Source organism: Gallinula chloropus (assembly GCF_964237585.1).
Source record: "Gallinula chloropus genome assembly, chromosome: 2".
Classification (NCBI taxonomy): Eukaryota; Metazoa; Chordata; class Aves; order Gruiformes; family Rallidae; genus Gallinula; species Gallinula chloropus.
In genome coordinates this window covers 123,144,431-123,172,391 of record NC_140086.1, presented here as the reverse complement: position 1 = coordinate 123,172,391, position 27,961 = coordinate 123,144,431, and the positions used below count along the sequence as shown (strand labels likewise).

Below are 27,961 nucleotides of genomic sequence, written 5' to 3'. Positions count from 1 at the left end.
ACTTAACAAAATTGCCATTTTTAAAATCTCATTGTGAATACTCAGCATGCTGTGATCATACACTGTGTAATGGTGTTTGCAGTGAATGAATTGCTGTAGATACTATAATATAAATAACTGTTTTGTGCATTAAGAAGCAGTTCTCTTCATGATGGTTTCTATCTCAGGAACACTCTGAAGACAGGACTTTAGAGAATAAAAGCATCAAAGTACTCTTTGAATAATACCAGTCTGGTAAAGTGCTAGTATACTTTTAATAATTTTAGTGGTATTACTTAGAAGTGAATAATAAAATCAACCAAGTGATATTTGCTTTGGTCTTAATTTATTTGTTATTTTTACTGCGACCAAAACTTACTTATTTTAAACACAACACAGCTTCAGCAGCTTCAGCCAATAATTTTTAATGGCTCCAGTGAGAGGAGGGCAGAGAAACTTAATCCCAAGAGGGAAAGGACTTGGCTCGTACAGACTTCAGCACACTGACCTGGTGTGCTGCAGGTTTGCTGCAAGAAAGTGGCAGGAAGCCGCAAAGTTAGACTGCATATCGCTTTGGCTGATAAATGGGCCTCTAGAAACACCTTGCCAGAATGAGGGAAGAACTTTCTCACAGTGAGGTTGACAGAGCACTGGGACAGGCTGCCCAGGGAGGTCTCCTTCTCTGGAGATATTCAAGACCTGTCTGGACGCCTACCTGTGTGACCTGTCCTAGGGAACTTGCTTTGGCGGGGGGGGGTGGACTTGATGATCTCTTGAGGTCCCTTCCAACCCTACGATTCTGTGATCTGATGTTGTCCTGTTACACGTTGGTGCTCTTTTGACAGCTCAGTGGGATCAGTTTTTCTAGATATTTTTCCAATCACGTTTACCACAAACATATTGGTTCCAAAGTATAGATTAAAATGGTAACTGGCTTCAATAAAAAGCAAGTGAGAAAAGTAGGATATATGCACTTGGAAAGCAGCACCAGTTAGAAAAATGTCTTAATATCTTCCTCCTGTTACTGATTGGTTGAAAGTGCCTTGGGTTTTTTTTCTTTTTTTTTTTATGTTTCTGATGGAATGGTGGTGTCAGTCAGAAAAATGGAAAAACTGGAAGAAAGTCTGATCCAAATTTTTCAGCTGAATTCTCTCACTCTAATGGAAACTAAGCAGTGTAAGGGATTTGTCTGAAGTTTCTATTTCTGCCAAAGCCTAGCTGAGTGACAAGTGGCCCGTTCACTTCCACCCTTGGTTTCCATTATGAGTCAATAAGTCTAATGAAAGATATCTACCCAAAAGTTGTGCTTGCCTAATGTAATTATGTTGATATTCAAACATAGGTAAAAAATTAGTTATCAGTAATACTGCACAGTGACCAAAAATACTGGATCTAGCATAGACCCAGATTTGAGTGTTGAATCCAAGCTTTTTCACCACATATAGCATATAATTAAAGTAAAATGAACAAGTCCTTAAAAATCTGTGTGTATATATATGTGTACATATATATATATAGTTAATTTTCTTAGATGTCTTCAGATGTCTTGGGCTTCAAATTTAATGCTGAAAAAATTCTAGCTTGGGTCTAGATAATAACAAGTAAGAACCATGAGCATCTTCCAGCATTTTTATAATGGCAGGTTTTGCACTGTTTAGATTAAGTAACTGAAATAAGGATAATTTTTGTAAAATTTTTTTTTTAAAAAAAGGAAATAAGACGTTAGGCATTTTCAGCAGATTTTCAGGAAAAAAGGGAAATGAAAAGGTTATGCATTCCAAAGGTACAGACTTGGGGAGGGTTTATTTCTTGATGAGAGTTTGAGTCATCAATATTCTAGCCGAACTAAGCTCTTATCTCTTAATTCTGAAGGGGTTTATTTCTTTAATTGTTCTTTGATTTTACTGCTTGGAGACCAGCCTGCTAATTTTATTCATAGCAGAGGTGTTATTAACCATACAACTGTGCCCATTGCCACAGGCAGTCTCAGTGCTCGCTCGGATCTCTTTGTTTTTGTTTTGTAGAAATGTATTCCTTTGGCTGCTGTGGCAACTGTTTATTACATACATTTATAAAAGTACCTACTGATATCACTGTAGCATCTGGGTAGGCAGCTGTGACTCCCTTTCCCTTCCCTACGCCACTGTTGCTGCAGCACCCGCTCTGCTTGCTCTTCATTTTCTACGTCTCAGAAGGGCAACAGGGAAGGAAAGAAACAAAATGAGTAACCGCTTTACTGTAATAAAATCCCTCTGCACCATTTTCCACCCCCTCCTTCTTTCTAGAGAAAGATGAAAAATAGCAGGATATGTTGATGGCTGTTGATGGGAGAGAAAGAAAGGGGGTGTAAGGGGGAGGAGGATTTGCATGTACCTGAGTGGAGGAAGGCTCCACCAGGATACAGGAGCACTTGAATTATCACCAAACAAAGAGGGGGAGAGAGAAAGCAACCTCCAGCAGAAAATACAGGTTCTATGAAGAGGAATTATCAGTAACAAGTAAAGAGAAAGGGTGAAGGCTCAAGAGGGTGGAATTCCAGAATGGAAAGGAGAGAGAATTGGGACAACAGCAGAAGAAATTCAACAGATAACCAGTGCTGCTGACATTGTATCCTCTCAAAAACCAAAGACACACAGCAGTGAGAAAGTGAGTCTGAGAACTACAGTTCCTCATGAGGCTGTGATGCCAATAGTCCTCAATGGAACTATTTTTGCATTTTGTCAAATGGGGTCTGGGCTGGGTGCGCAGGTGGGTCTGAGTCACCTGTGATGCTTCTTCCCAGCAACCACTTGGCCTTTCCCTTGTTATAAGCAGTAAGGTTGCACTTTAAAAGTGTATGTCAGCAAGATTCAGAGACAGGGAATGGAAGGGAAGATGTTGATGTTCTACATGAGAACACACAGTGAGGTTAGTACTACCTCCAGTTATAAATGCTGGGGGAAGTATGTGACCCCTCACCAAGAAAGGCAGGTTAGATTAGAAAATAACAACATTGTTTTGACAAAGTTATTCCATATGACAAGTAATAACCAAGGGAGATACCGTTTGGTTTTTTACCTTCTGTATTTTTATTTTTTTAGTTATTTAGTTATTTTCAGCCTCTTTTCGCATATAACTAGTGATAGGACAAGAGGGAATTGCTGGGGCCTGGTTCTGGTAACCTCCCCAAGCAGCCAGCCCAGGTGAACTGAGTCAGCCCAGGCTGTTTTCCATACCACCTGACATCACTCCCCCATATAAAAGGGGCTGGTTGGGGAGGGGTGCTCCTGGGTGCCTCCAGGGCAGTACGAGTGCAGCTGGGGTATCTGGTTGGTCCTCATGTTGTGCAATACTCTTGTGGGGTCATTAAGGTACTCTGTTCTCAGGGGGTGTAAGTGAAACTTGCTGTGGGCTGTTATTGTTCCCCTTTCACAGCGATTTTGTCAGTAAACTGGCCTTGTCTCAACCCATGGAGGCTCTGTCTCTTTCTCCTCCAGGAGTAAGTGAGCTGCATGTGGTGCTCAGCCACTGTTTGTGGCTGAACCACCACAGGCTGCAAGTCGCACTAGTGGAGGTTCTGGTTAGAAATTAGGAGAAATTTCTTTTTCAGAAAGAGTGGTAAGGCATTGGAATGGGTTGCCCAGGGAGATGGTGGAGTCAATGTCCCTTGTAGTGTTTAAGGAAAGGTTGGATGAGGTATTTAAGGACGTTGATCACGGAGGTCTTTTACAACCTTAATGATTCTATGATAACTTCTCCAGATAGGTTTTCACCTAGTGTATCCCATAGATGCTGTTGTTTTCATCCAATGCTTGTAATATGTTATTTCAAATTAAATATTTTTAGGTTACTCTAAATGCAGAGAAAGTTTGGTGTTTATAATGCATTGTAAGGGATGAGCAGTTTTTCACAGCATTGCTTTTGAGGGGCTGTCTGCCTAAGACATGTTGAGAGAGTAGAATATACTAGTGCATTAAGCATATTCAAAGTAGAATGAATTCAGTTATAGTAGCATTTAAAGTGTTTTGCTACTGACTGTAACTGATGTGCATACATTTCACCTGCAAGTATGTATGTGGGAAGCAGAGCAGAACTAAAATATATAAGAAGAGGCAAAAGAGAGTGAAATAAAAAGGAGGCTAAAATAGTTTGGACATGTTTGGACTCCTTTGTCCTGAATTCCTTATGCCCATAGTGGTGTCATTCTGGAAGAGGAAGAAGGCAAAGCCTCCCCAACAGGTAAAAGTGTTCTCTGGAGTGTCTCATGAGCTATGGGGGAATAATGACACTAGAGAGCTAGCTCTTGACAAGCCATTGATAGCTTCAAATCTCCAGGGCCTTTGTGCTCAGCTGCACCTCCTCAGGCCTAAGTTACAAATTCCACTTGGGAGGTAATGCTGGAAACATGGGGAGTACCGGCTCCAGAGTCACCCTGAGTGCTTATCACTGGACTCCTCCTTCGCTGATGGGGTTTTAAGATCAGGGCTTGAACCTCAAGTCTGTGCTTCTGATCCAAGAGTCAACCTTCTCCTAACTACCTTGTGCTTATAGTTCAGCTACCTGTGCCCAGAGCTGCAGCAGCCACTGTTATTTCTGCCCGACAGCTGACTGATGTAGCAATAGGTTAGTAGTGGGCAGCATGCATATGCTCTGGCCCTGGGTCAGTGAAGTTCAAGACAGATTTAGTCTGCCCTTTGCCAAGTGGGTGCACATCTGAATCTGTCCTTCCAAAGTTAACAGAACTTCAGGCACTGAGATGTTGGGTTTGTTTTCGTTCAGATCTGTGGTTTGGTTGCCAGCAACATTAATAGAACTGGAATATAAATCATACTGGATGTAAAACATTTGAGCTTCAGTGTGCTGGGCAGATATCCATGCAGAGAGAAAGGCAATTAAATCCTCTTGCATTATAAACCTTATAGAATAAGGCTCTGGCTGAGGTCTTGCACATATGGGAGTTTTCTCTGGTGAAGCCTGATGAGTTGTCATCCTGGTTGCCAATAATGTGGATAAATAAAAGGCTTCACAATTAGGAAAGAAGGAAAACAAAGATAATACACCTGTCAAACTTTTTTGTATTATTAATGTGCAAGTGAAAAAATGTTATGCTCGTGCATGCTGTTGCCCTTAGTGCCAGCTGTTGCCTGTGCACGTGGATCAGTATTTTACATCAGCTGAACAGCCTTGTTGCCAGCAAGCACTCTAACAGGCAATGTCGATAACAGCAGTCTTCCCACACTCCATACAATTCAAGCTATTCTTCAAATTAATAATAATACTTAATAAAGCTTCATCTCTCATTTGCAAAGAAAACCTTCAATTAATGTTAATCAGCATCCTCAGAATGTGTGATCAGGCTGGGCTCATAGCTGGACGTGCCGAAACAGTTCAACTGGCAGATGGAGCATTTTCCAACTATTCTAATTAACGACTGCTCATTTCAAATGTTAATGCAATTAAATAAATAGTCAAAACAAATAAAAATAATATATGTTATGAAAATGCCACTATCAGGGAGAGTTCTGAATAAAACAGTGAGCCTTGCTCAAACCCAAAGGGGGCCTAACCATCCCCTCCTGGCTAACTATGGTCTGAAAAAGACAGGGCTTGCTTTTGTTCCTCTCTGTTTCTCTGAGATCAACATTTATATCACTTCCATTTTAACCTGGCAATATCAGCTGAGTTGTAGCTTCGCCAAATATTAGAATGTTTTTCTGCAGGAAATGGGATAGGATTTCTTTCACACGTTTTGGGCTCCTGCTTCTTGCCTTTTCTGTTAGAACTAATTGCCTGATTATTTCTTTTCGGGGGTTTTACTTTCTGTGAACCTTGTGTACCGCAGCACTGATGTAGGACCACATTCGTTTGGGCTTATAAAGAGTTCAATTAGCCCCTTAATGCCTAGTTCAGTCACAATTAAACCTTCCCTGTTGACTTGGGATTGGTCTTTCTAAAGGCAGTGGAGGTGTTTTTAATTATTCATTCTCTGGTTTGTTTCTTACAGCAGTCTCAGCTGTGCTTTATTATTCAAAGGTTAATGCAAACTGAGAACTGGGTAAATTAAATTTGTTTGGCAGCTAGCAACCTGATGTATTATAGACACTGTGAAATATGGATGGCAACACTTCTGCTATTGTGACACTTGAAAAAAACAGATTTTATCTTTAAAACAATTGGTAGTTTCATTACTATGGCTGATAGGTAGTGAACGTTCCATAATGTTATCCTCTCTGTAGCCCATTTTTGTCAAGAAAGCACGTAGTTTAGAAAGCCAAGAAGCATTAACAGCTATTACAGAAAATTGATGTAGGTGCCATGACTAATGAAGTACACCGCGCAGTACTAAGTCACGCAGTTGTATGCAGGGAATCATGCAGTCGAAAGTTTTAATGAAGGGAGCCCAAGGAATTTCAGGTGAAAGAGGGTTTTATTAACTTTCAGTGAACAAAATGAATAGTTGAGCAGTGAACATGACATGATGTCGTATAATAATTGTATGCCTTGGGTACATTGTGAGGCATGGAGCATAGCCAAGAGCTTTCATCTGTTCTACACACAGGGCTATTTCACAAACCCCTGAATACTGTGGAAATCTTTATTGCAAACATAACAAGAATTGTTTCACAATAAATGCCTTAAGACAATACCACATCACTTCTTTGAAATATCTACCAGCACTGCCTTCCTCTGAAAAACATTAACTGGGTATCTAGAAGTCACCATCCCAATTTATCTAATTAAAATTTGGGTCCTGTGTCAGTGACTGGTATCACCAGGATATGAACTGGAAAGAAGTCTTCATGTTCCTTAAGAGGCCACCCTGAGTAAAATACATATTTCTGCAGACAAGTATTATGTTGTGTGAAACGAGGCTGCATTGGCTTTTAGAAGAGTCATGTCGAAGAACTTTTTATTAGTTTCTAATTTTATTCTGTCGGGAATTGACCATGTGGGTGAGGGATTTTTCTTGTTTCACATTCAGGATTTTGTGTTTTGTACATGTTGAATATTGTTTCAGTCCTGTGATTTTAAACAAGGATTTTTAATTAACATAATCCAACTGTGTAACCTGCTTCCTGTTAATCATATGTTTAAGAAAGGGTAACGATTGTGGAGTAAAGCAGCGCTGTGTGCTAGTGACTGCAGTCCTTAGGTTAGTAACTTAGAAAGTGCAGCTGCAAGGTCAGTTGTACCTTGCTCAGTCTTTAGTACAGTCTGTGCTGTATAATAATGTGTGTAATTACACTGCTACTGACTGATGAGGTAGGTGGATGAGGAGGTAGGTGAAAATAGGATGGCTTGTGAAGTAAGACAGTGACAAGACATCTCAGCAAAGTCTCTGTATCCTTGCACTGTAAATACTTTACATCTACCCACTAAAATATATGAGATAAGACAGTCAGGAATTTTTCTGTGCTTATTTGAATAATTTATAATGTGAGTTTAATACTGCTTCCTGGCTGAATATATCACTTTGCTGACAGAGCTTAGGACACCAATTACATGTTTTATCCAAATCTAAATTAACGTGATACACAATTTTAACTTGCAGGTTTATTGCAAAGCCAGCAGTACTACTAGTAGAGTATAACTGATGCAGTATGTTCTTGATTGCACGTGGTTATTATGCTATATTTTTTGTTTTCTGTTTTAGTGCTGGACCCAAAGGAGACAACATTTATGAATGGAGGTCAACTATACTGGGGCCTCCAGGGTCTGTATATGAAGGTGGAGTTTTCTTCCTTGACATTACCTTTTCACCGGACTATCCTTTTAAACCACCTAAGGTTAGTAGGAGGATACTAAAAGTCTGATAGGAGTCCTCTCCTTTTGATATTTTTTATGTGTATGTTGGTATATCGTTGTAGGATATGATATAAAACTTTCATGCCAATAATGAATATTTAAACTATTTTGATGGAAAGAATTTTAAGAACTGCCTAAAATTTGCCTGCATGTTGCCAATATAACAGGATGGATATGAACTTATTTAGCAAATAGTTGCATAATTTCCAGCAGTTATTTGTTTGATTTGGATTCGTTTCTAATGTGAAAGCATTTATAGTTGACTTGCACCCTTTCTAAGCAGCTGAAGATATTTAATCTTTCCTGTTGACCCATATCATTCACCAGGGGTCTGTGGCACTCTGACAAAAATATGCACCTTTTGCTCTACCCCATATAAATTACTTCTGCAGATGCAAGATAGACCATCGTTCATGAAGCTATACATAATTACTTTCCACCAGTTTTCTGGAGGATTGTGGGAATCAGAAAAGGCAAGAAACCAGAGTGAAAGACAGACTTACAGAATTCAGATTCATTTTCTAATGCTGTCAATGACAGCAACCACAAATGTGGAACTCTACCTATGAACTCTATCTATGAAGGTGGCAGATCATCACCATAGAATCATCATGGTTGAAACAGACCTTCAAGATCATCAAGTCTAACTGTCAGCCCTACACCACCATAACCTCTAAATCATCTCCCGAAGCGTCACATCAACCCGTTTTTTAACAGCTCCAAGGACAGTAACTCCACCACCTCCCTAGGCAGACTGTTCCAGTGCTTCACCACCTTTTTGGTGAAGAAATTTTTCCTTAATATCCAATCTGAATCTCCCCCTGGCGCAACTTGAACCCATTCCCTATTGTCCTGTCACTAGTTATTAGGGAGAAGAGGCCAACACTTGCCTCACTACAACCTCCTTTAAGGTAGCTTGGAGAGAGTGCTAATGTCTCCCCTCAACAGGCTCTTCTCCAGGCTGAGCAGGCCCAGCTCCCTCAGCTTCTCATAAGACCTGTTCTCCAGACCCCTAATCAGCCCAGCTGACCTTCTCTGCCCTCTCTCCAGCAAGAAAATGTCCTTCCTATACTGTGGTGACCAAACTGCACGCAGTGCTCAAGGTGCGGCCTCACATGATCAAGTAGGCCCAGAATGTCAAACAGGAAAAATCTAGTGATTATTAAGACTGGAAAAACAGAAATAGCATGAAACGAAGTAGTGCAGAGTCTCATTGATAACCAGGTAATCGCTGAGAGATGGTGTCAAATTGAGGTTTTATTGGGTGATCACAGGTTTATTGCAAAATGCTTGTCTAATGTATCTATCAAAAAGGCAAATACACTCCTGAGATGCATCCCCTCAAATTGCCTGTAGAGATAAGGAATCACCAATGTCATATGCAACACACTTGTAAGACACTACCTGGAAAACTGAGTGCAATTCTCAACACACATGTTCACTAACAAGAACAGAAACTAGGAAAATTCGTGGTCTTAATAGAATGAAGTAAATTGATAGACTTGTCTGTTATGAAACAAAGTGAGAAGAGGTGAAGTGCTCACCTTGACAGCATGGAGATGAGGAACAGCTCCCTGAGAGGACCTGTGGGAGCAAAAGTCTTTCTTTTTGAGACACTTGTGAAAGGGTTGGCATTCCACATTGGTTTATAATAGAAGGGTATTGCATTAAGAGAGAGAACAGTGGGTTCCTATTTGATTACCTTGAGTATGCTATTGAAAGAGAAGTGTTTATAAATACCATTTCGATGCCACAGTAGTAATGATTATTGTGGCTACAGCTGATATTATCAGGAAAAGTTTTTAAAAAGAATGAGAGATGGGAATTGAAAGTATTTGTCATTCTGTTAATTGGACTTTCCCAGCCACTGACCTAAAGATGGGTCAGTATAACAGAATTAGAGATGGTCTGACTTTTAGTGTTCCAGTTTCGGGAAGCTTAGGAAAGTACTGACAACTCTCACGGGGGTTGTACACCTTGCTGATTGCACATTTTCTAATTTAGATAACTGTGATTACACAGTGAAAAAAGGATTTGAAACTTTCTAACTTCCCCTTCAGTTAGTTAAAGCTTTAGGTACAAGGAGCTCAGATGATTCTGTGTTCTTCCTGCCTCCCTCCCAGCCAGGTCAATCCAGATTTCTTACTTGCTACACGAGGTCCATCTTGACAGGCTCCTGCTGTTTGCGTCTTTGCTGAGCCTAGTCTGTTTGTAGTAGATGCAATGCAAGGGTTACATTCAATCCCTCACCAAGTTAAAATGATACTCCTTAGCAGATACTGCCATATCCACTAGATGGTTTTACTGAGTATAAAATAGACCTTGAATTTTCTGAGAGATCCAAACCTAATATGTAAAGAACTAGATCTGAAAGACAAGTTGGAGGGATACTTTTCTGTGATTCTCTTTGTTGAATCTGTCGACTCTTGAGACAATATATGGAATAGACATCCTCTAAAAATAGAAGATGAAGGTCCAGTTTGCTGTTACACAACAAAGTAAAGACTTTTTTCAGTCCACACTCAGTTGTGTTTGGCAGCTGTATTATTTTGAGACATGAGTAATGCAGCTGTGCATTGCTTATTAATGAAATATCAAGCAAAGAGGTGGCTCTTGTCCTGCTTTGTAATAGATTTTTTTTGTCTGCCTTTATCTTGATGCCAATTGTTGTTGTAAGAAATATGTGCATATAAATTATATGAAAATGTACTGCTTGATAAAGGATGAGAGAGTTGATGATGCCATATTGTATTACTAAAAGGCCAGTATTTATGATGAGGGAAATTGTTATCTGAAAGAAAGTAATGAGTACATGTGCACCGGGGTCTAATGTCAGATATGACTGACTGTCACTAGCATATTTTGTGCACATGAATTCTTACTCTGTTCACTTCAGTCACTGTAGTAAATGACCCCTATTTTCAGTCCTGCTGTAGGATCTCTCAAACTGTTGCCACTTCATTACACCTATTTTCTACGACCCTATGAAACTGATTCATAGGTAAAACAGTTTGGGAAATCCCTTGGATAAAGCAGCATGTGAAGATGATGGCTTGTCGTAAGTCAGCTGCTGCCAGTCAGTGTTGTTGGGAAACGGTGGCTAGGTATGTTCTCTGCACACTTTTTTATAGTAAAAGAAAGGTAGTGAGTACATGGAATGTAACATATGGACTCACAGTAAAGTGGTATCTGTGTCACTGGGTGTTGGCATCATTTCTACTTCACCACAAGATTTTTGATACTTGTTGCTGTTCTCAAAATCATGGGTCCTAGGGTTATGGGAATAGATCATCTTAGATTTTTTTCCTAAGTGTAGTTCCACTTCTTATGGCTTTATCATCTTAAAAAATCTAGTGATAAAGTACAAGACTGGAATGTACTGAGAAAGACATAAAATGTATTCCTGAGTGTTGGCAAGATTACCTCCCTGTAAGTACATAGCAGAAACGGTTTAATTCACATTTCTCGCTATGATTGAATTCATATATTCCTCCTGAGATTTCTGTGGGCCATTTTCATCTGTCTTTTACTATGAAGTAAGGAAACATTTAAATAAGTACTGTCAAAATTGATCTTCCAAAAATGTGACCACAAAAGACTTGGGAAGAAACAGAAACTGTATTTCCCAGATGCAATTACTTGACCCAGACCGGGGTTCCAAAGGCAAATAAATGCCCATGTCACATAACATTGTAACAGTTAAAGGGCCTAATCCAAAATGTATTAAAATCTGCAGAAAGATGTCCACAAGCCCTTTGCCATATCTGTCCTCAGTTGTTATCATGTGTGTGTATGTTGCATCAGGATGTTGGGAAGGGTAAAATAATTTTAAAAATAAGAAAAATATATTGAAAGTGGCTTCTGGTTTTATGTCTTTTATTTTTATCATTATAATTGTGTTTGTGGTTGAACCACTGTTTTGTTTGTATTATACAACGTTTTCAGTATTTTCTAAAGAGTCCAGATTCTTTCTATAAACACTGCTGATGCCTGTTCTGATCTTTGGGTGTCCTGCTGCACATTGGAAAACATTAATTAAAATCAAATTAAACATCTGAGAGCACATTTGCACATAAAGAAAAGATTTTTTTTTTTTACCTACATGTTGGGTCTTTTAACAAGTGAATAAGGTAATATACATTCATTTGTTCTTCTAGGTAGCTAACCTGCTTTCCCAGCTTGTCTTTATCTTGTACAAGAAACTGAATCACTCATTCAGGTTTTGTTTAAACAAAGAAAAAGCATCTATCCAAAACTTCCATTTTTACATATTTCTTCAGTTGTGATACCTTTGCAGCCTTCAACATCATGTTCTATTAAGATTTTAAAGCTTTGTCTCAATTCTTTACATCCTCTAATAATACCGTGTGGTCCAGTTCAGGTTCCTGGTTTTGTTATACCCAAGCATCACTGCCAGCAAGTTTCCCTTCCAGTCAGCACCAAGTTTTTCCCCTACAGGTCCACGATTTTCTGTCCTTACCTGTCAGTGTCTCTCTAAAGTTAAGCTATAAGAATAGTAGCAAATTACGTTATTCTTCACCAAAACATACGATGCCGTGTGGTAAGTCAGAGTATAATTTGCTCTCACAATATTACTTTTTCTCCCCTTTGAAGTCAATCTCTTTCAGTCTTCCAGCTTTGTCTCATGCCTTGAAACTGGACTCCAGACTTCCCGAGCCAGAGGTCACTGACCCTTTCAGCCCTGCTTTCCTTTTAAATCAGTGGCATTTGGCTTCACTCACAACTGCAGCATGCTCATGTGGACAGAGTTGTCCTTCCCCAAAATGTTTATCTGACTGATACATCCTGAATAGGAGTGATGGAGGACCATCCCAGCCTAACACCGATTTACCTCTACAACCAGAGAACAGGATTTTTAGAACAGCTCATCTGAGAACTGAAAAATTAGCTTTGGCTTTCTGGGAGGCTCTAATCAATTAAAAATATCTACTCACCTCCACTGTGAGGAAGCTTGTGTAGCACTGCGGAAATGAGCTGAGCACCCAGTTGGCTGAGTCAGCAAGAAAGCAGGCAGACTGCAGAATCACTGCATCCTAAGTGTCACATTGGTTTTATGAGATGTCAGGCAGGAGGAAGGTATGAAACAGACAAAGTGAGGCATAGATGTAGATGACAACGTGATCCCACCTTCTGCTAAAGGCCAGATGCTGAGGCTTCAGCCTTGGTCACAAGGGGAGGTTTCACTTCAGCCCAAAAATTACAGCATATCCCTTGTAGTGCAGTGGACTGAAGAACGGAGAAAGCTGTGCCTTGTTCAGAGCAGCCACTTAAAGAAATGAATAAAAATACTTAGATGGCCTGCCAAGGAAATAACCTTACATTTCACCATGCCTTAATGACCCCTCAACCTTTTTTAGAAATACCTTTGAGATATTTTTTTTCCTGCTAACTATCTTTCCTTTCATCCTTAATGGATTCAGACAGTTCACCCCTTGGCTTTAACAAAGGCAAAGGCTCTCTCTTTCTCTGTCTCTTTCTTTGGGAATTGAATGGGGATATATAGCTAGGCATAGGTAGATGTCTCTTTGGGGGGGGGGCGGTATCTGTACTTTATATATGCATACATATGTGTATATGAACAGAGGTTATAACATTTTGTAGTTAGCCTGATCTCACAAAAAAATATTGAGCTCAATTGCTGTCCTCAGTCCACATAAGAGATTGGTGAGTTCCCCAAGTATGCAAACTTCTGATCTGAGATCCTTTAAAGTTTAGTCATCGCAACAAATTAACACTGCATCGTTATGTACACTATACTTATGGAAGGAAGGGTGATAATTTCATTGTCGTGCATACTGTCCCTCTGGAACAGGAAGCTCTGACAAATCAGGAAGGCACAGCGTGGTCTTTCATACAGGTGTTTGTAGAAAAATTAATTCTCTTCAGGAGAACTCCCCCTCCCAGGAATTGTCACTGCAGTGGTGTCTGCATTTTCATCAAGAATAATCTTTATTAATAACTTCTACTCTCATATTTGACTGTGTTCAGTCTATTACAGTGTCAATTCAATTTAGCTGTAGTGATACAATATGGATACATCTATCATTATCCTAGTACTCTGCTAGCTTTATTTTTGAACTTGAGTGATTTATAAAATCTCTTAATCCCAACTCTACAATTAATCTTGCTAGGGACTTTAATCTCAGCTGACTGAAAAATGGTTCACAGGACTTGAAAGCTGCAATATGCTAAATCACCTCTAAATCAAAATTAAAATAACAGAAAACTCCATTTCCTCCTTGTAAATCTCCTACATCTATCGACTGACTGAAAAATTGTTCTCAGCATTTGAAAGCTTAGCTGTTTTAAATCAACTGTTGGACTGCAAGGAGGGTCTTTTTCCTTTGTCTATAGAATCTGGTCTTAATGGCAATATTAAACATCTCTTCCATTTTTTTCTGTGTAAGTGTCCTATAGCACTAATCTCTATGTGTTGAAAATCATTACGTGGAATCCTTCTGCTGCAGTAGAAACTTTCTACCCGTTTCCTAAGTTCAGCCTCGTGTACAAGGGACAGTTCTTTCTGTTGCTGGCTTCTACTCTACTTTTTCATACTTATTTATATGTGCTTACAGTGCTTATATAGTGTAGATGAGAAAAAATAAGCATTCCAGTACTTACATAGTGTAGTACTTACAAGAGTAGATGAGAAAAAATAAGCATTCCTAAATAGTTTTAGCCAGTTGTTAAAATGAAGCTTACAAGGCAGACCCACACTTTAACTTGCATATATCACTATTCACACAATTTACATCTCAAGCTCTCAAGCTTGGAATAACTTTAAGTACAGCCTATTTGATCATCGCTATTTACCGCCTCTGCAACCCTGGTGCAGGCAGGACTACAATCTGCCTTCTCTTGCCTCCCCGATATTGCCATCGTATGACCAGCCTTTAGATGTGTCTTCAGACAGTCTCCTGTCACTGTTATCCTTCACATTCATTTGCCTCATCATATTTCTCTCATAGCCTCTGTCACAACCCATTAGGTCTCAGCACCATGCTGTGCTGCTCACAGCTTTTGCTCGCTGCCTCCTGCCCTCCCCATCCTCCTGGTCATTTGGTGGTCCCTCACATGGTGTATTCCCACACCTCTGCGTCCCCCATCCCCTTTGCTGTGCCTTCATGCTCCCTTTTTCTTCTCCCAGCTTTGCTATTTACATCTTCTTGCTGAGAGCAGCCTGTGGATCCTTCATCCATGACGGTAAATGGAGTTGTCAGGCTTTCCCAGCGAGCAAATACTTTGGGTGGCTGCAGGCAGAAATCAGATGCACGGGAGTCTTTGAGGAGAAGAAATGGACAACCTACCACCAGCAGACTGTTGTGAGAGCGAGCACTATCAGCCCAAGTCCTGCTCTTCTCACAGGCATGCAAGCTGCAGCGTGCAGTTTCCACACCTGCACCACCTGCAGTGAAAGTCTGGTTGTTCCATAGGTCCCATATCTCCAGGTGACCCTGAACCCATACGGCAGCGTGCAGAGGTACGCTGCTTGGGACAGGTCAAGCACAGGCGGATCCTTAAGAAACTTTAATGTCCCTCAAAATGACAGAATCTCAGAGGTACAAAGGAGAGGGCAGAGATGGAAGTAGAAGTATGTCAGGCTGAGGAAAGGATTGATAGCTGCATGTTATTGGAAACAAATGCTGAAGTCACTTTGATAGGACCAATACCTTGTAAATCTCTGAGATTTCCTTTTAATTCTGTTATGTGATAGTTCTTCTAGTAATGACCAAATTTAATCGCCATTTCTTCAAATGAATAGCCTTCTTTTCACTGTTTTTTTTTACAATACTAATTTATATGAGTAGCTTGTATTGATTTATTTAATCATGATTAAAATGTCCCTATCCCACTAAAACCTTCCAGTTTTCCCTCTCCAAACTTTATGTGGTTCATCATTTCTTTCTGTTTCCTATAAATACCCAGTACAGAAAGCTCCTCAAAGGGCCTCTACATATTCCCCTCCTTATAGGCAATATCTATATTCCCTACATTTGCTCGCATTTAGGAGGGTTGTATTGTGTTAAACATGATGGAGCACTTTGGCCAACTCAGAGGCGCATGCGTGTAGGATGACACAGGCTGGCCTCGTGCTTTAGACTTTGAAAAGGAGGATTTATTTTGTACAAGTTATACAACCAGTAAATCTTGGAAAACGGTGTTCTCCATAAAAGGACTGCATTGCTGACTTTCCATATGGAATTGCTAATTGTACAAAAGATTATGCTGATTAAATGAAAAACGTTTTATAAAAACTCATGTTGATTTTGTCAGAGAAAGCTTTTGATGCTTTGCATCTTACAATATTGTTTCTATTCTGAATGTCTCTAACCCTGACAATGATGCATTTCCCATTCTCTCCTGCCCATCCTTTTATTTTCTGAAGACTTTGTACAGTTTAAGGTAATTTTTTTATTTGCTCACTCGGGTACATCAAAGATTATCCAAGTCTCTTTTTCTGCTATTAAATCTGTGCACAAAATGAGCATGTGTATGTAATGTAGACATTCAGCATTGCTGTGCTTATTCAATCTTTTTTCCCTGCCTGTTTAGTGAGACAGTCTGAACAGTTAGCTTCATAACTGCCATAAATATCATTAATAATTGCTCATACTGCATACTGTTTCATTGTCAGTAATATTAAAGGTTAACTCATGTGAATGCTATTATATCCCTTCCAAATTGTTACCACTTTTGGCTAGTCATGTCTCAGATGGCACATTTTGCCACAGCAACCCAGAGTAGTTTGTGTATCAGACTTTTCTGTAGGTCAGGCAAAAGTAATTAGAATGTATTATTTCCTGGTAATGAAGATGACATATTTTCCTTTGATAAAATAAACCATAGTTATTCTTTAACAAACTTTAGCAAGGTTTTTAAGAACTGACTGAAGTCCATTTCTTGGCATATATTTAAACTGTGCTCTTTAACAGTGAGCATCATGCGGTCAGTCGTTTATTATGCCCTTTATGTGATAATCCATTGAATTGCTCCAAAAATGTTCACATGCACACTACGTATCTGTAGTTACAAACCAGAGATGGATCATCTTGTCTTGGAAGGGCAGTCTTGGTGCTAGGCATAGATAAAATGAAGTGCACTCTGTAAGAAATTTAAGGATGCTAATTAATATCAAGGTTATTGCATGAACACTGTATCGCTCAGAGCTATAGATATTTTTAATTTAGGCTGGTTTAGAGTATTTTTCCAATATGACTAAGGAGTGTAGGCCTGATCTTGTTTTTATTATTCTCGCTATTCAAGCAGACAAATCTATTGCTCATAAAGTCTGACAAACTGAGATGGGAACTACTTACTCCCTCCTGAGCTCCATGAACATCATCATAAAGGGCATAATATTTTTTAATATATATATAACCTTTTCTGTATGCAGTACAACTTCTTCCACTTCAGGTAGTGCCACCGCAGTTTTATTAAAACAGAACTCCAGGGGAATATTTGAGGAAGACAGAAGTTTCATCTCAGGCAGGACTGCAGGATTGCACCCTTGCAAGAAATGAAACAGCGTGAGAGGAATTTGGCAAAACTGCGGGAATGAGAGCCCTGGGATCTCAGCCTGGCTTCCAGTGTTGGCCGAGCAAAATGGGGTTGTTTTTGTTTATTCTCCTGTTGACTCTGGGAATCTTTCATCTCTTGCTGCAGTCAGCAGGCTTCAGCGGGAGGAATGAGGAACAGGAGGTGAGGATTTGAACCCAAACAGGCTGAAGAAAGCAATTCATGAGAACCCGCTGTAACCCCTTGTGTACTAATATGCAAAACTGGAGAATCATTTCTTCCTCCTGATACATTTTCGAAGACAATTATGACTGAATTCAGTGATCCCTGAAAGGGCATGAGATGTGTTTCTGGGACCAACACTTTCAGAGCTACGTTGTTTTTACATGCCTGTCCCTGAATCTCACAGTAAAGGTTAAGTGAGTCACACACATGCCAATGCCACAGCAGCTGCCTGAGTTTAGACCTAACATCGGAACATCAGGTGTATAAGAGTGAGTGATTTTAGGGCTAAATCATGCTGGGAAACTGGTGTTCAAAATCACTCTGGAGTCCAGGAGTGATTTATCTTGCCTACAACCGGTTGCTTCCAGTCACTCAACTGGAATCTGTCTTAATTCACTCTTCCCAGGTTTTATAAACAGGTTTTTTTGGTTCTAAAATTTATTCAATGAAGAGCGAACCATAGCTTTACAGATACTTCTTGTCTAATTGGCTTTTTTTTCCCCTATTTGAATAGATAACCTCATTTTTTTCTTACAGACTATATAAAGGGCTTTCTTATTTGTTTAACTCTGTTTTACAGTATTCAGAAGGGTTTGGGATTCAGCAGTAGATAAACAGAGGAGTTTATTATTGTTTACTTTCAAAACTGATTGCATATAAATTCCTTATCATTACCTTTCAAAAGCTTGTTTATGGTACTTTTACAATGGAGTCCCGTTTTTCTCTATTTCCTGTAATTCACGTTTTTCTGACCCGGGCTTTTATTCAACAAAAATGAGTTACCCTCTTAAAGCTGCAGAAGAAAAGAGAGTAAATCCATAGAGGACACTTACTGTTCAAAACAAAACAACAAAAAAAGATGAATTACTCCTCTACCATTCAATTGTCTGAGGATAACTTCTCCTATACACCCACACACTCCCTTGAGCCCCTGTATGGAACTCTTTAGGTGTTTTCATTAGGGGATAAAGAGAATTAGAGCACATCGTTTATGGGGACCATTTAAGAGGCATCAAAGGTAAAAATACAACCATCATAAAGAAAATGTAGTTCCCCTGAAATGGTATTATCACTTGGTTTCTCTCTACACATATAATAAGAATGACCCTGCATAACTTAAAAATGTGAGTATGGTAAACACCATATCCAGAAAGTTGTGTGTCAGTGTTTCCCACATTAGCTGCAATTTGAGGCAATAGCTAACATGTCATCCCAGTGTACTGTATGCTGCTTGGGGGTAAGAACACCATCACCTGCCGCCATCAGGCCACAGTTCCCAGCATGTTAAGGCTGTCATTAATATAGCTACTTCTGAAATTCTGATAGCTTTGATTTTTTTTCCTCATTAAAATGTCTCAGTGTACTTGGGCGGGTGTTTGAAAGTGCACTGACATGTTTGGCACCTCGGTGACATATTTGTCAATGATAAACAGCAAGCCTTGTCTTGTGAGTGGGTGATCCCTCAGTGGGTTTAAGATGTGCTCATAGTGAAAAAATGCTGCATTTCAGGTCTAAGTATTTGCTAAAAGTAGCCTTCCAACTACAGATGGGCGTTGTCCCATGTGCAATTATCACCCAGATAGCCTAAAATGGCACTGGAGTGTTGAACAGTTTGTGAAAGACATGAGCTACTTCCATTCATCCCAGTGGCTCTCTGAATCCTGCCAAATTCCCGGTGTCCCTGTTTCAGTGATTCAAAAGCAGGTGAGTCCAGGGATCGTGTGGGAATGTGTGTGTCCCCTCAGCTGTCAGCAAAACAGTCACTCGATAAAATACAGGCTCATATTCATCACCTTCTCTTAAGCAGGTCAGAAGCTCAGGCTGACCCATCTATAGAGATTTAGAGGGTATGATTTAATCTATGCAGTGGATTCAGCGTGTTTCTCCCATGCTCAACAACATGTAACATTACTCGGTGTATTCAGGTATCACTGAATAAAGTCCCCAAATTTTTCAGCATGGAAGCACAGGAAAAAATAATTCAGCAAATTAAGCGAAAACAACCAAACAAATTCCAACAATGATCCGAGAAGTAAGTATGCAATACTCACAACTAAGCGGGTGCTAAAGCATTTGCCCTAGTCATGGGCCAACCTGCTAGGAAGCATCTCCTGAGTTGCTTATATCTCAGGAGTGCTTGGAGTTAATCTAGCCGGGGACTTAATGAACACTGACCTACAATTCACAGGATGCACCTCCACACCAGCCCCCTTTGTGGACACTTTTGACACGCAGTTTGTGTAAAGTGGTTTGCCACTTCTGTGTATCTGTAACCTTTTTTGTTCAAAATAGCTTCCCTTTCTAGACAAACATTTCATTTTATCATGACATACAATTGTCTTGATCTTGCAGAATACTTCCCCTAAATACTGAATGTGCTTGGACCCCTAAGGAGGGGAAAAAAAAAAAAAAGATCATCTGGCTATAGTGTTTGGATGAATCAAATACATTGGGCCAGAAATATTTTAAATTATCGTAAAAGTCCTGGAAGTGAAGCATGTAGGCTAGAAAATAATAAGCAAAAACACCACTGTAGGGGGGAAAAAGGAAAGAACCTACAAATATATAGGGTATGAAGTGTCAGGCTAAAAAATTATCACATTAATTGGCAAAATCTTTAGACATAGATGTGTTTAAAAACTGATGGACTTGCTGTGTTGAGATCTTTGTTACAGAACTCACTGGTGAATGACACCAGGCCCAAAAATGCTTTCCCAGATTTATGTGGAAAAGGACTTACAAGAAAAAGTATTTTTTCTTGAATATACTATTTCAATACCAGAAATCTGCTCCCTTTTCTTTCCACCATTTAGTCAAAGCTGCTTGATTTGTTCTGATGGGAACTACTTTTTTTTTTTTTTTAATAGAAGTAAACAAGGTACCGTGTTATTTCACTCATATCCTCTCTCCTGCATACTGATAAGTGAGCTGATCTCAGTCCCACTTGAATCACTGTGATTTCTGATATTGAATAACATCAGAGCATGCCTGTCACCAGTTGCCACTACTCGCCCAAAGCAGGTTTATCCCTGCGTGGAGCAGGGGCAGGTGCCTAAGCGTGGCCAGTTATTAGTGTTGCCCAGTTCTGCTGAAAAGCATGGCTGGCCTAACTTGGGGTATGCTTTGCCTGCTCGTCTCCTACCTCATCAGCCCCTCTGCTGGCCCAGTTATTGCTGGTGATCTGGGCCACCAACATTGTACATTTTGAACGTTATGAACGAGTCATTAAAACCACAGCGTTTGGCTTGTCATTTGGGTAGATCTAACGGAGAAATTAGTCCTTGATGGAGACCCCAAGGGGTAGGGGTTTTTTTGTTGTTCCCTCCTTACCCAGTAGCCCCAGTATTCATTCTGAACTACAAAGAGTACTTTCACAATCAAACTTTTTTTTTTAAAATACAAGGCCTATATTTTCAAATTGAAGCCGAGGCACATCATTATAGGCTAAAAGAAGTGATCTCACTTTGTTACATACAGGATCATCTGGGAGACAATATAAAATAGATACAGAAATCCTCAAAATCAACTACAAAAAAAAAAACCCGAAAGGTATTTGTAAACAGTTCTACCAATCTAGCTGTAACTTAAAATTTGGAAATAAAAGTATTTTATTTGAGCAGCTTTTTTCAAAGCTATTTCACTTCACCTTTTCCAGCAGTCACTGATGTGGTGCCTCCACTTTTTTTTTCCCCAGCTTATTCTATTGGGCCAAATGGTGAACAGATGAAGACAGCAAAAGGATCTGTCTTCTGCCTCCCTTCAAAGCATGAAGCAAGTGTTGGCCTGTGTTATGTACGTTGTCCAGACCGAGGACTGGAATAGCTTTATTTTGGCCCCATACAAAAATAATGACACCAGTGGGACCAAGGCAAGAGAAAGCTCAGGAAACATGTCCCATTTTCACTTTGCACAGACCAGTTCCACTGCTGGCCACAGGTGGAAGAGGCAGACTTCATCTTCTTTATTTTCTTATGTGTGTCACTCTCTTGCACAATCTTTAACTGACAGTAGCAGAGTACTGTTATTTCAACCTGGAAACCAGAATATTTGCTCATAAAATTTTCTAATTGCTTAGTAATAATGTAAGTATATGGTTTGAGCACCGTTGTATTTAGATTCGCTGTCTTTTCTAGGTAACTTTTCGGACAAGAATCTACCACTGTAACATTAACAGCCAAGGCGTCATCTGCCTGGACATTTTAAAAGACAACTGGAGTCCAGCATTAACCATTTCTAAAGTTCTCCTCTCCATCTGCTCCCTCCTCACAGACTGCAACCCAGGTAAGATGAATTAACATTCACATTCACGTTCATTCACAGTTCATATTCGGTTAGCTACTGTGACATGGTCAGTGAGCTGTTTTACTGCTGCCTACTAAAGGAAAGACAAAAGTGTAAATTTTAAATGCCTTTCATTTAAGTTAAAGACACAGTAGAGAAAGGAAGCACAAGTGCATTTCTAGTACTTGAGAATAAAAAAAAATCTTTTAGTTCAAAAAGTGTATAAAATACCTTGAAGTAGGCACTAATTTGGATATTACAACCAGGATATTAGTGCTAAGAAATATTAATGAGTTAATAAATATTGAAAAGGAAAGCTTTCATTTAAATATGCTGATAATGTGCTCTCTGAAAGGAATATTAATAGTACTGACAATGACAGATGTCTAACACAGTCTTTACAAATAATGAAAATTAATTTAAATGAGGTTTATTCAATATCCTGGACAGCCAGTATGAGTATTCAAAGCAAGCTGTCATTCTTACTAACTAGCATAGCACTTAACCTCTTTCCTCAGCTCTTTCAGATTTGTTTTCTGCCATTGACCACTAGGACTGCGATTTTCACTTTCTCTTACCCTATTTAGCAATGAATAATTCTGACTGTAGCCTTGGAAAATCATAGCGTATAGAAATTATTAAAGAATCATTAAAGGAAAAATAAGCGATCTGTTTACATGCTGTGAGGGTTGTTGCTGGTTTAGTTTTTTGTTGTACACATCAATATTTCCTTTTAATTTGCCACCTAGTTTTTAAGCCTTTAGGTTTCCTGCTTTTAAACTTTTCTTCCCAATCAGAGAACTAAAAATTCAATAGCAAAGGGCAGAATGTGACATTCTTGTGTAATCAAGGGCTGAGTCAAAACTGTAACGGAAGACTGAATTATTTCCAAGCTCAAAAGGAGGAGAAAATTGGGCAAAAATTCAATCAAGTGGGTTTATTTTCATGTGGGTTTGTTACTGTATATAACATTGAAACCCATGGTGTTCCTTCCAGCTCAAATGTGGAGTAAAGGAGCCCTGTATTACAATTTTGGGCATGCCTATTTCACGTGTGTTGGATGCTCTCTGCTTACATCTCTGAAAAATTGACTTCTGCTCATTCCTACCCCAAACTGTACAGAGGTGCCTGTGGGACGCCAGGCAGATGGGTGACAGAAGTGTAAAGAAAAGCAAATGAATACTTGCTCTTTTGTCTTAGAGACCAGGTACAGAGCTGGAGACACTGAGAAGCTGAGTTGGGGCTGAGAAGCTGGCAAGAAGCGTGTGTTCATTTGTTGTCACCTCTCTTTGGAGGGACACTGTCAACTTGAAAGCTGGCCACTTTCCAGTCTTGGTTTGAAACATAGAAATTTACCAACTCTGCCCTCTCAAGTTTTTCCTTTCCCACAGATTGTAGTGATGCTGTCCAAAAGGAGTTGTAGCTGACAAAGTGTGTAAGAGGAACACTGGAAACAGTTACCCATATTACCCCATGCAAGAAGTTAACATATTAAAACAAGGAGGTTATTCTTCCCTTCAGTTCCTTTCAGTTACATAAGCATTCTCATGACCATAGGAAATGAAATGATTTTATGATGTTTCATTTTCAAGTGTTCTCTTTAACTACTAAGTAATTTGGGATTTTTTTTTTTTTTTTTACTTCTTCATGTTAAAGTTTTCCTATGATTTTTTTGAGGAATGAATGCAATTTCTTAATTTGTATTGTGAATTCGCCCCCCAAGGAGCTGATGGCAGGTAGATGTGAACTACTGAGTTGGTTTTGCCTTCCTTTGAGATTGCCTGTTTCATGTTGGATACTTTTTTTATAATAAGTGAACTTGAAGTGTTAGTGATGTAAAACAGAAGGCTTGCCAAAAACCTACAAGTTTTTACTTTTCAGTGTGTTGCTTAATACGCTGCAGCCTGTTCTGGTTGTACTGCTTGTCCTGTTAATTTTTTATGACATTTTATCATTAACAAATTATTGGTTCCATGCCATCCATATTGAACATGAAAGAGAGAGATACATCGCTGATATATACATATCACTGAGGTACATATCTCTGAGATATATCACGTATTTATGTGTATATATATCCAGAAACATACATATATGTATTTTCCTCTCTGTCAGTTGGGAGTAATTTTCTAATCCTTCGGTCCTCTCTTTATCTAACTAGTCTGCCCCTTTCTAAAGGCAGAAACCCAACAGGGGTCTCGATTTGATAAGCAACTCTGAACTCTTTGTTCACCATTCATCAGCCAGAAGCAGATCAGGTCAAATGGAAAGGCAACACTGAATCTCCCGCAAACATAAACACTTGGGATGGGCGAGTTTTCCACCCCCAGCCTCTCTGAAGGGAAAAAATCAAGTATCAGTTACCCCCTAGTCTTACATTTATGCAAATCTTCATTAGAACAACAAATAGCAGTAAGAATGGCAGCTAATTAACCCTCAGTCATACATAGTGATTAAACGAAGCTGGAGCACAGCTGCAGCTTCATTGGCAAGCGCTGCTATTCTTCTCCGGCAGGCTGAGCAAATGAAAAGAGGTATTTGCTCCTGCCGCTCCTGTCATTCACACAGTAATCTACAAAAGCCACGGAGAGAGTATCTTTCCTCCCCGGTTATACATCACCGCTCTTTGTTCCCTATCACTCCAGGCAGGAGCGAGTTTGTCCTTTTTAAACAACTAATACAATCCTCTACTCATAAGCTGTCTCAGCCCCTTCAGTCCTGATTATTATTAATTGTCTCTATTTGCTTGGCAGTATCAGCCAGTAAACTGTGTTAATGAAATGTCTGAATTTTGTAACAGCTGGCTGACTTTTTCTTTTCGTGGGGGGAAGGGGTGCTGTAGGGTTTGTGTATGAGGGAACATGTGTGAATTATCCAGGAGTGCAGGAGAGCCAACTGGAACGGTATCAGAGAGATGGGGGAGATGACGGGATACACTAGCATTCAATCCAGGCAGTCGTATTCTTCTTTAAGGTGGCACTCCGTGGCACAGTGTGCATCTCTTTCTACAAAGCAGGTCCCCAGTCCTCTAAATAAATTTGGCATTCGCATGAGCAACCCCCAAAAAACCTGATAGATACATTCATCTGCATGAATGCCAGCATGCGAGTAAGTGCTTGTAGGCTCTGTGCTCCAGTGCTGAAAATATTTCTTTCCAGCACTAGTTGCTAATGCTTGCCAACGGGGGCAGTTCGTTATTTCAGAGTAACTCCATGTGTGGACACTCAACTCTTTGAAAATGTATTAAGTCAAGTCATGAAAAACTGTCTTATGTGGAGTAAAAGTCAACTCTACTTCAAGTACTGAAGTGGAGCCCAGGGAGTGTAAATTCCCACACTGCCTTCATCCAAAGGAGCTTTCAAGTGTGGATGGCCCCTGAGGTTTTTGTATTTTTACCAAGCTTCAAGTATGAAAACAAATTCATTATTGTTGTATTTAGAGAGCGGGTGATGCTGATCTGGGTTGAAATGCATACTGTTCTCAGTTGGTCATTGCCACCTCAGCGCTGCCAAAGGTTCTCAAGCCCCGGGAAAATCCTCATTTGCGCATGCTTCAGAGAAAATAAATTGAAACACCGGTGAGCCTGTGCTGCAACTTTTTCTTCACGTGGCCTCCTTTTTCACACATTCAAAATCTGAACTTGGCTGGCCTGATTATCCCCAGTGTCTGAACACTCTAACGTTGAATCACATCTGCTTGGTAACACACAGCTAAGCCTTGATTAGGACATCGGAACAGAACCTGCTATGTCTGCCTCACACCAGCCCCTTCACTTCTGGTGTCATCCTCTGCCTCTGGTGCCTTACCAATTTTTCCACGTACAAGTTCCATGGCCAGTGGGGATCTTATCCCTCTAGTCTACCATTGACATTCCTCAACAAAATGCTTTGGCACTGCTCCTGCCCCTGTTCCCCAGGTGGCAGGCCATGTCCAGCTGTGAGCTCCTAAAACGGGGTTGTGCATGGTGGTGCAGACAGAGAGTGAGAGGGTAAGAAGGGCAGCCTGAGATGCAGAGCATGGCATTGATCTCCCGCAAATGTCCCTGGTTAGGCTGAGCACTTGGCTGGCTGTGGTAATCCAAAAAACTGCTGAGGGGCCCTGTTTAGAGCATTTCCAGCCTGAACTTACACCCGCTTGCTTTTAAGCAACTCTTATCCTGTAACTTAACTGACAGTCTTGCTGTTTTTCATTCCTGATGTACTAACAAAGAACCATCCTCTTACAATGGCATCCTGGCTTGTATCAGCAATGGTGGAGGTGATCTTCCCCCTGTACTTGGCACTGGTGAGGCTGCACCTCAAGTACTGTGTTCTGTTTTGGGCCCCTCACTGCAAGACAGACATTGAGGTGCTGGAGTGGGTCCATGCAAGGCAACAAAGCTGGTACAGGGTCCAGAGTACAAGTCTGATGAGACCAGCTGAGGGAACTGGGGTTGTTTAACCTGGAGAAAAGGGGGCTACAACTACCTGACAGGAGGTTGTAGCCAGGTGGATGTTGGTCTCTTCTCCCAAGTAACAAGTGGCAGGATAAGGAGAAACGGTCTCAAGTTGTGTCAGAGGTGGTTTAGATTGTTAGGAAAAACTTCTTCAACTGAAAGGGTTGTCAGTCATTGGAACAGGCTGCCCAGGGAAGTGGTTGAATCACCATCCCTGGAGGTATTTAATAGACATATATACGTGGCACTTAGGGACATGGCTTAGTGGTGGACTTGGCAGTGCTAGGTTAATTGTTGGACTTGATCTTAAGGATCTTTTCCAACCTAAATGATTCTATGATTCTTTCCTCCTGGTCTTTATTTGCTGCAGACTAGCCAGACCTATGTTTATTAGCTTTCTTCCATAAGAGAGGCTTTCAGTTCCCCTGCTCATCCTTGCAGTCCCCTCCTGCCCCTTCATTGCTCTGCAGTCATCCTTCCTCAACATGCCTGACTCATGTAGAGTTCACCAGGGCATGACGCACAGCCAGACAGACTAACCCACTCATCATCACTATCATGTGGGTTGAAATACTTACTGCTCCCCGTTGGATGTCCCTATCTTACTGGCAGCCCTGTCAAAGGTTATTTCTTACTTTGCGAATGTCATTTTCACTGTTTGTCTCCTTTCTAACCTGGTTTAGTGAAATGATGGAGAAAGGGAAAAGGAAAAGTAAAGGAAAAGGAGAGGGAAAGGGAAAAAAGGAAAATAAAAAGGAGGAGAGAGCAAAAGAAAGGAAAAGCTTTTGCTAGAAAAGGACATTAACCTCGGTTTAAGGAAATGCTCAAACACCTGACGGCAGTAACCACTTCACCTGAATCAGCACTGGCCAGGTTAGCTAGTCCAACTCTGTTTTCAGATACTTCAGTGGCATATTATGTTAGCAGTGTAATTAGCTGCTTGACTCTTACCATCCTTTAAGCCCCCCAGAAAGCGTGAGACTGTGCAGTGTTACAGCTAAAGTTTGCTATAAATGGAGTTTGAGATTGAAGTGTACATGTCCTTGGAGTAAATGTACTTATAAGAGTAAATGAGTTGGACAGATACTGCTACATTACTTTGATGTGAGCCCCATCAATTTTTATAGAAGTTGCAGTTGCTCAGCAGGTTTGAAAAGTAGATTGCCTGTGTTAAAAAAACACGTGTATTGTGGTTTTCAAATATACTGTGCCTCGGTTAGAAGTGTATGTGCTGGTGTTTTGCAAGTACTGCCATGAATCAGAATTGACTAGATGGTTTCATACTTTGTTAATCCACATTAAGTAACGTGGCTGTGCATTTTAATGACTTCCATTTATCTAAGCATAGATAAGCGAAGTCAAACGAGATCCTAAGATTATGGGGATCTTTACTTGTCTCAATAAGGGGCATGAGACATGTTTTCAAGCTTTCTTTACATGAGTCATCCTTATATTTTGCCTTTATCTTCCCCAGAAATTTCATTGTTTTTATCACAGAGTAGGTATAACTGGCAATTTTGGATAACATACTATTGTTGGTTTTCTATTGCAATAACAAGATATCCATGCAGCTTGACATGATTTAGGTTTGCCTAAATTTTCTGTCAAACAAATATTAACACCTTTACCTGCTTTAGAGGTGGAATGAAGTTATTACAATATTCTTCCCCCCCCCCCCCCATTATTTTCCTAAAGGTTTGTAAGGATCTGTACTCTTAC

The 27,961-nt window shown here is 40.1% G+C and overlaps 1 protein-coding gene across 1 annotated transcript in view; it reads left to right on the top strand.

Moving 5' to 3' along the window:
- Positions 1 to 27,961, top strand: part of LOC311188583 (ubiquitin-conjugating enzyme E2 E2) — a gene marked incomplete at its 3' end in the record, with an annotated part of 213,741 nt that overhangs the window by 167,712 nt on the left and 18,068 nt on the right. The window contains exons 4-5 of the mRNA XM_084260037.1: positions 7,613 to 7,745; positions 21,660 to 21,807. Coding sequence (XP_084116163.1) covers positions 7,613 to 7,745; positions 21,660 to 21,807 — 281 coding nt within the window. The remainder of the gene's footprint in view (positions 1 to 7,612; positions 7,746 to 21,659; positions 21,808 to 27,961) is intronic.